The sequence below is a fragment of the Denticeps clupeoides genome, chromosome 7 (assembly GCF_900700375.1).
Source record: "Denticeps clupeoides chromosome 7, fDenClu1.1, whole genome shotgun sequence".
NCBI classification, from domain to species: domain Eukaryota; kingdom Metazoa; phylum Chordata; class Actinopteri; order Clupeiformes; family Denticipitidae; genus Denticeps; species Denticeps clupeoides.
This window is the reverse complement of record NC_041713.1, coordinates 5,795,788-5,804,970: the sequence shown is the minus strand read 5'-3', so window position 1 is coordinate 5,804,970 and position 9,183 is coordinate 5,795,788. Positions and strand designations below refer to the sequence as shown.

Sequence of the window (9,183 nt, the reverse complement as noted above, 5' to 3'; positions counted from 1 at the left end):
TCTTTTTGTACTGTACATTTGATTGCATACAGATCTAAGCAACCTATCTCAGCTGCTATGCCTCCTTTCTTCCTCATAACAGGAAAATAGGTGAAAGGTGCTGAAAATAAATGCACAGTGTAACATCCAGGTGACTGAAAAGCAGGATTGGTGATGTGTTATGTGTTGTTTTCTCTGATTTTATTTATATGTATCTATTTATTTAACTTTGATCATCTAAAAACAGGGTACATCAAATTGTCTTAATTTTAGACGTCATTTCACAGCAGTATAATTCCCAGATGTATCAAGCAGAGTGCTTGCATTAATCGTGTTAAGGTTAGTAGAATGGAAACTGTTCAGACATTGCAATTAATAGCAATACAATGACCTGAAAGGCTGACATTAGTCGGTAAGGCTGCCACTGGGGGTCGCTGCATTTGTGGCGTTTGTGCAGTAGGCCTAACAGTACACTAGACCTGGAAGGGCATAAGAGAAGGGTTAGGAGAGGTCAGAAACTTTCACTGTCAGTCAGGACAACAGACACACTGGTGACTTTGACTTTTTTTAATTGAGTTCCAAAAAGTTGACAACAGCTCTTAATTGAAACAGCGGCGGGTGTGCTGGTAGCCAGCAGTCTCCCGCCCTGTCGGTCTGGTGGCAAAGGCAAGTCTTCCAGACTGTCTCTGTGCTTGGCTTCTATTTGGAGTTGGTTAGGCTGAGAATTCTCTTTGGGGTTCAGAGAGCTTCTGCGCACACAGACACAAAGGCAGGCAGGCAGGCAGGTAAGGGTTTAAACACTGCAGGACAAAAAAAGCTTCCGTTTTCGTCCTTTATGCCTCAGAAGAGCTATCTGGCACGTGCACATGAATAAATAATAATAAAATGTACTTTTTTGACAACACTCAGTACAAAAGCCAATAACAACGTGAATGCTTTGTGCAACTGTGTACATATTAATGTTAATGATAAATAAACAATTCACCAACAATGTGCTCATCACAAGCAAAGGGGAAAAAACTGTACACTTTCTCTTTGGCATATGAGAACAGTCTTTAGCAGATAGAATCAACGTATCTCGGCTGCTATTCCTCCATTCTTCCTCTTAACAGGCAAATGAGTGGAATAAGAAAAGGTGCTGAAAATAAATGCACAGTGTAACATCCAGGTGACTGAAAAGCAGGATTGGTGATAAAAATCTGTGGTACATGGTGGTATCTTCAAACCTATAAATCTGGGATGCACAAAACCTTTGGCCACCACATAAAAATCCAATGACAAAACTCTTAAGAAGGATAAAAGTTATTATTAGTAGGTGGAAATGTACATTTATGGCTATCCATGGCACAATTTACTAATTCATTTGTTAAATAATGCATTCATAATTCAGCAAAAATGCAAAGAAAAAATAAAACCACCGGCTCGTTCTTCTCCCTGAATTCAGAATTCCAAAATTCTCATTTTGGTGCATGATTACAATTTTTTGTATAAGGCTAAATTCAGACTACACAATGTCCATTTTTACAACAGTTTTAAAAAATGGACAAGAGACTAAACCAATGCACAATCATCAGTTCCAAAACATATGCACGATGAAAACCACTATGAGTCAAGAAACGGATTGGCATATGTGGGCAATTTGGTTTGTCTCTAATACAGAGGGAGTTGACAGTCCTCACCCTTTTACATCATCACATGTCCTGCACTCTCATTGGCGGTACCTCGTTAGTCACTTAACTAGATATTTAGCATGCTAGATAGCAGTTCGCACTCTGTGTCTTTGACCACGTTCACCCATAAGGATTGGCGATCAGCAATCAACTGCTGATTTGCTCCAGATCTGGGATTTTTGGTTGGTGACCTCGGAACCGGATATAAAAATCATTTAGTCTGAACTAGACTTAACAAGACACATCTGTAATGGTGCACTGCTGAAAAAGTGGGGAACAGCCGTGTTTTTTTATTACAGTTCTGCACCTCAACCACAGTAGGGGACTGCAGTTTGGTAAAATGTGGCCAGGATATGTGTTCGTAGACCCTTTTGATTGGGGGTGACCAAGAATTGTGCTGGAGGTCTTCCCACAAGGAGGTTTAACTTGTCTCCACACATTTTGAAAAACCTCCTTGATGTAAGACCACCGATGTGGTCCCCCGGGGTTTTTAGGTTGTGTGTTGTAGAATATGCCCTTGGTTACAGTTTATCCTTATTGCCCTTTGCTTGGAGCACAGCCCCCAAACATTCAGGTACAAGAGAAGAGTTCTCTACTGCTCAGCTCGCACTGCTGAAGTGAACTGATATGTTGAGACTTTTGTATTGTGAACGAAAACAATCCCTAGAAAGGCACAGGGCTTAAATGTATCATACAAAAACGATAATCCATCAATGAAAACAAGCATTTATGAGTATTTGTCAGAACTGGTATAGGTAGAAGTATAAATGGGGTCAAACTTGATAATTTAAAGGACAAGTCATTCTCAACATCTACATGCTTTTAAGTTTATGGCAGCCACATAGCTGCAGTTCTGAGATCTTACATTGGGATTTTTAATAATAATCAATAGAAGAAGTACCCTTAATCCGATTTTGATTGACACTGGAAATGCAACAATGGCCACTTGATGATTTAAATGTGACAGAGCAGCTCAAAAGATGCCTAAAGTCTACAAAACTTCAGCCATCTGTGCCACTGTACTGCAAACAAGTCTGAGAGGTTTTTTTTTAGTAATAAAGAAAGGCTATTTGACTTATCTGGGCACAGAAGGCACTGGATAATGGCTGCCGTAGGATCTCAACTGAGCAGCAACCCAAATCCAAAACAAGAAGCTTGTCCAGGTCTGAGGAACCAGCACAAAGTACGCAAAACCATCTTAGAGCATGAGCCGAGCAACGCCAAACCATGTTCGTTCCTTTGTTTGCAGTGTCTTTTCATGATCTAGAAAATCCAAGGATAGTGTGTGCACAGGATTGCAAAGAAAACCACCCCATGCTCATCAGCTTGTCTGAAGTTGTATTAATTTTGGCTTGTTGTAGACACGTTTGCTCTCATAAGCCAAAATGTGCAAAGAAAGGGAGAAAGAAAACTATGAGCCTGAGCACAAGACCCGTCTACAGACACAAAACTAGGTTGCCTTTACCCATTACTTTTCTTGTGGGTGCACAATGGTGATATATGGTGATATAACGCTTATTCCTGGAGTAAACAGCCCCAGCATGGGTTGAGTTTTTGCTCATGTCTTCAATTATATTGTAGGATAAAAGTCGCCAAACTTCCTCGATTATTCCCTTTAAGTGTTTTCAAGTAGATGTCTTCTTGATAGAAGGCCAAAACAGGTTTTCCAAGTTCTATCCCGGCCACCCAAAAAAAATGTGATTTTTTTTCGCCCCTCACATTGCTCAAATCTGTCATCTCCTGATTTATAAAGTCAGGTGTGTGTGCCAACGTCCTTTGTCCTGACCGATGGCTGTTTGTGCTCAGGAGAGTGAATCTGCTACACTCATCCATACAAGTCTTACTTTCTTGTCCCAAGACGCTCTAGCCTGATCCTTCAGCACCTTGCAGTGCCTTTGAGCAGATATGTTATCAAAAAAAAAAAAAAAAACAGGAATGAAAAAGAAGGCTGTAAATGTCACCTTATTGCGCTAATGCTAAACTACCAGACAGTCATGTGCAGTTGATATTTTAATACTGCGCAATACTCATAGCTTTTCAATAAAATACTACACAAATTGTTAAGGCACTTAAAACGTAAAAGCAAACTAAGGTGTAATATTAAATGGAGAGATGTCATGATATGTTTGGGGTTCTGGTTGAGTCTCAGATGGGTTAAGTGCTTAAAAATGCAGTCTTTGCCAACCCAGAATGCCCCGAGTGATACAATGACCCCCCCCCCCCCGTGACAAGCAAAATTTAAAAGGAGCTGTGGCCCGACGCTACCGAATCGAAACTCAAACACTCCTAACACTATACACTGCCCGAGCACTGACTCTACTCTTCAACTAATCACACTTATTAATGTTAATCTGCAGGCATGTGCATGCACACACACACATTTATACACACACCCACAGGCACACACAGGCACTCCAGTTTGGCAGGCAGACCTGGTGCCGCCAGGGTTAAAGGGTTTTTTTTTTTTTTGTACTGACAGAAGGCTGATGATTGGATTGCGCAGCTTCAGGGTTTCATCAGTTCCCCTACGCAGTGCCCCGCCCCTATTTCACATTGAGGGTGGGCCGGTCCGGAGACTGACATGGGAACTGGGCAGAGAGTACCGTGGGCGGCGTTTGTGGAGGGCGCCGTGTGTTTGTCGTCGCGCGCGGACAGTGTGCCCTCGGCGTCCTGTGCGGTGTGTGCGGTGTGTGTGGCGTGTGCGTCGTGTGAGCCGCGTTTCAGGTGGCCGTGTGTGCTGAGCGGCGTGGAGCACAGTGCGGTGGAGGAGGCCGATCGGTGTGCGCTTGCTTGCCGCCGGTGCCCTTCTCTCTGCGAAACTCCTCCCCTACTGAAATCAGGCCCCGCCCCCAGGCCCGAACAGGCGGACATGCTGGCGCTGATCCGGCTCCCTGCCACCACAGGCACCATGTTGGAGATTTCGTCAGTGGGCGAGCGGCCGATGCTGCCGTCCACCTGCGTGCGGATCTCGGGCGACACGGAGAGCTGGTACAGAGGCACGGCTGTTCGGTCGGCACTCTGGGGGAACAGGAAGGTCTTCATCTGACCTTTGCCCTTGACGTTGACGGTGCCGCGATAGTCAAAGGCATAGCTCATGGCGCTGAGGATGCAGAAGCTCTCCTCGCTCACCTGTATGCGGCATTCGACGCCAGTGGTGTCCATTCGGCTGGCGATGTTCACCGTGTCACCCCAGATGTCATACAGCAGTTTGGTGGTGCCGATCACGCCGGCGGTGAGCGGGCCGTGGTTGAAGCCGATGCGTAGCTTGAACTTGAAGCCCAGCATGTTCTTGTTGAAGTCGTCCACCACGCGCATCATCTCCTGGGCGAAATCAAAGAGCGCCCGGAGGTGGGCGTGGGGCTGGGTGGGGTCTCCGTGCTGCTGCGCATTGAGACCGGAGGCTGCCATGTATGTCGCGCCAATTGTCTTTATCTTTTCGATGTTGGCAAAGGCCGGCATGCGCAGCAGCTCGTCGAAGTCGCCGATGAGTTCATTAAGGACCCGGTAACACTCCTTCCCACCCTCGTAGCTCTCCTCATAAAACTCGCTGAAGTTGACGATGCTGCCGAAGATGACTCCGGCATTGTCGTGGTTCTTCGAGTAGCTCTGCGTCACCTTCAGCTGCTCTGCAACGTGGATGGGTATGATGTTCCTCAGCAGCCAGTCCGCTTGATCCCGCATATTCTGGATTTTGATGCGGTGCTGGTCGGCCTCCACGTTGCCATGGTAATGCAGGCGGCAGCTGATCTCGAACTCACGGTTGAGGAAGAAGACTAGCAGAAGAAGCAGAAACAGGGCGAGGGTAGCCTCAAGTCCCAGCAGCCTCTCCAGCTTGGACACACCCGTTTCTGGAAACAGTGGACCTATGGACACACTGCTGTTACCAAATCCACCAAACCTAGAGACACAGAAGAAACATTGCTTTTCAATCGTTTGACGTAAAACTGTCAAAGTTAAAGCGTTAACAGTGTTAACAAATTTCCTATTTCGACTCTTTCTAAATGAGTCCAAAAGGTTTCCTAAACTTCTATGGGTATTAATTAGTTCTTAAATTTTAGCACAAAAACTAATGAGCATAACACATAATATGCATCTTTTAATTCCACTGTTAAGCAAACGCACATGTGCACCTTCACTGTATGTAGCTTTACCTTGTTATTAATATGCAACACAGAGAGCAATTTATGAATTTAAATATCCAAAAATATGAAAAAAATATGAAATAATTCTCATGTTTCTTTAAACAACTCACCACAAATTCCAGCTAAAAGCAGCATTAAGGGAAACAGGAAAAAAACAGACACATCTGATCAAACAGACACATTTCTAAACGTCACTTCTAATGCCTGTCAGTGTAAAAACGAATTGATGTATTCTAAGCTGTTCTAGGGGTTTTCTAAGCTTGCTTAACTGTGTCTGCTAAAGGAGTGGAAGAATGAAGGGTGTTTTGATTCTAACCTGCAGGGGGAGCTGTAGAGCATGGTCAAAAGCACCAGTCCCACAGCTGCGGCCAGGGCTGAGCGCATCCAGAAACTCAGTTGGCAGAAGTTACAGTACTGGGTGATGGCGATGATCACCGCACAGCAGATAAACATGGTGAACTGCGAGGACAAAAACACACACACGCAAACATTTGTTCACAGATGCCGAGCCCTTCGGTTTCAAAAATTCTGAATCAAATCTATAACGTCCAGCATTTTTGCTTGAATCAGTAAAATTGTTGTAGAGCAAGTGCTGCATTTGCAGAGTTCATAAATCTTTGGAGACCTATGTGTTGCGACTTGTGAGTGAAAAGGTATGCATATGCTTGTGTGCAAAATTTACGGGGCCAGGAAGATAGTGAAGGACCTCACCCACCCCAACAATGGACTCTTCTCTCTGCTGCGATCAGGGAAGCGCTTTCGCTCCCTGAAGTCCAACACAGAGAGAATGAGGAGGAGCTTCTTCCCGCAGGCTGTCCAAGCTCTCAACATCAAGAGTACATAGAACTCCAGCACTTTCACCTCCAATCACTCCGGACTCTTTTGCACAAAGCCACTTTGCACAAAACCACTTTGCACATAATCACTTTGCCCTTACTGCTCTTTCTTTTATGGCTCTTTCTTCTTTCTTAAACATTGTAAAAAACTGTAACTCATTTGCACACCTTCACCCTACCAGTTACACATATTTTATGTTAAAGACGTAAAAGTGTAATACTTGGTAATGTTTGCAATATTTGCATATTGGTTCACTGTTTACCTGCAACATTTGCAATACTGTGGTCTGTAGCAGTTGCAGAAAGCATTTCACTGCACATCATACCGTGTATGACTGTGTATGTGACAAATAAAATTTGAATTTGAATTTGAATTTGTATGTACATCTGGCATGTAAATGGTACATATGTAGCAGAATTGTGTGTTTGCTTGAGCTCACCTGTATAGACAGGTGCATGTTGCAAGTGATGTGTGAGAAGATGCTGAGAGCAGGCAGCGACACCAGCACCGCTCCAATCAGGTGGCGAGGAACCCAGCCAGACATCACCCAGAGCAACATTCGTGTACAGGCCATGACTCGGTCAAGATACAGCGCCATACTTTACATGTATGCACACACACACACACACACACACACACGCAAACCGTTACACATTACACAAAGAACGTAATACAACACTGTGTATAGTTTCGCTCCAATCCTTCCATTCTGTCTTACCGTACTGACAGTGCAAGTGCTGCGACCAACAGCAGGAAGGCACCCACTCCCAGAGCAATGGCTGGGGTTGGCAGGGGCTGATGGGTAAGCAGCGGGCGGAGGAAACAGGCGAGAGAGAGTGCAACAAAAACACAACAGCAGAGCAGCATGTCCACACACCAACTGAATGACGGGCTGGCGAATGTCTGGACCACCGCCTGACTCTCCACCTGCAGTGAGGATGGATCATTCAGGACATACTGTACATAGACACACACACACACACACACACACACACACTACAGAACCAAACTTTGGACCCACCCACAGATTCCTTTAAGAAATACATTATATGTAGCTGTTTCAAAATGTTATTGTAAGAAAACATTTGTTGAAGTCTTCATTGTAAGTATAATTGAATGGTTGTGAAGGTTCCATCAAAATAACCACCTAGTACTTTTACAACAGCAGCACATATTTCTGGCAGTTTTTAGAAACAGCTTATGCTTGTGCACTGGATGGGTGCAAAAGTGCATTTCAATGCACTTCAACAACCAATTGAGCCTGAATAATATGTTACTAATATTGGGATGGTAGTAGCCTAGTGGGTAACACACTTGCCTATGAACCAGAAGACTACAGAATCACAGGTTCAAACCCCACTTACTACCATTGTGTCCCTGAGCAAGACACTTAACCCTAAGTTGCTCCAGGGGGACTGTCCCTGTAACTACTGATTGTAAGTCGCTCTGGATAAGAGCGTCTGATAAATGCCATAAATGTAAATGTAAATGTACTAAAGTTACTAAAGTTGTTTGAACGTTTTCTTGTAATAACGTTTCCAGGAAAGTATTTGCTAAGAATACATTTAGTAATAAATTATAATAGACATTACAAGGCTTATATCATGGATTTATATTTTGGTGTGTAATAATGAATAAAGGAAGACGGCCAGATGGTCAGAGTGAAACACAGACACACCTCCTCCTGATAACTCTTCCTGTAGGCAGACTCGAGGGACTTGTCCAGGAAAGTGTGGCTGATCTTGTGAATGGGAGGCTTGAAAAAGTAGTCCTTCATCAGACTGTGGGGAGGTTTAAAATTCAACAACAGGCTTCACTCATTATCAAAATAAAATACAAAGGTTGCCTGTAAAATTAAAAACTGATGATAACTGATAATTGTATTTACAGCATTATGCATATGATACATGCGTTTACAATAGTCTGAATTTACATTTTACAAATGTGAAAAGGTACCATACTGGTCATATCATATTAACTCTTTTCACCTACAAAGGCACACTTCTTACCATGTATGCCCATGCCTCCAGCATTTATGGGTTTTTTTAGTGATTAGTGTGAAATGAACGTGAAAACATGCTTTTGCCTTAAAATTGTGGGTGAAGCTGTTTTTCCCAAAAGCCCCTCCTCACCTGTCTTCTTTGATCACATCCACAAAGTGGGCGTCGCTCCTCTCTCGGAAATTCTTGGAGCGCAGTGGGATGAGCGCAGAGTGGTCCATGCCCCCCGCCCACTTGTTCTCGTGCAGCATCTCGCACAGGGATGTCTGGCTGCTGGACAGCGCCTCCTCCATCTGGGGGCTGAGGAGCCCATTCACTGCCCGGGGGTTCTGGGACATGGGCAGCTGTGGAAGAGACGCAGCACTTTAAGATTGTCTGAGCCTGGGAGGTTCAGCTCACCTTTGCACTAATTCTATTTCTATCAAAAATCATTGATCAATGTGGTTTTCTGTGTAAACACTTTTAACTATTTCATGGGTGGTAGTAGCCTAGTGGTTAACACACTCGCCTATGAACCAGAAGACCCAGGTTCAAATCTGATTTTACATTTACATT

General features: G+C 44.1%; 1 protein-coding gene across 5 annotated transcripts in view; it reads right to left on the bottom strand.

Annotated features, from left to right (window-relative positions):
* Positions 1–531: 531 nt before the first annotated feature.
* The window catches only part of adcy9 (adenylate cyclase 9), a 29,958-nt gene continuing 21,306 nt past the window's right edge, over positions 532–9,183 (bottom strand). For 2 of the 5 annotated variants that reach the window (XM_028985597.1, XM_028985601.1), the window contains exons 5-11: positions 8,761–8,972; positions 8,307–8,409; positions 7,347–7,585; positions 7,068–7,227; positions 6,108–6,250; positions 5,902–5,913; positions 532–5,547 (exon numbers count right to left, since the gene is read on the bottom strand). In XM_028985597.1, coding sequence (XP_028841430.1) covers positions 4,155–5,547; positions 5,902–5,913; positions 6,108–6,250; positions 7,068–7,227; positions 7,347–7,585; positions 8,307–8,409; positions 8,761–8,972 — 2,262 coding nt within the window. In that variant the 3' untranslated portion in view covers positions 532–4,154. The remainder of the gene's footprint in view (positions 5,548–5,901; positions 5,914–6,107; positions 6,251–7,067; positions 7,228–7,346; positions 7,586–8,306; positions 8,410–8,760; positions 8,973–9,183) is intronic. The other 3 variants (XM_028985599.1, XM_028985598.1, XM_028985600.1) reach the window with 3 other exon arrangements.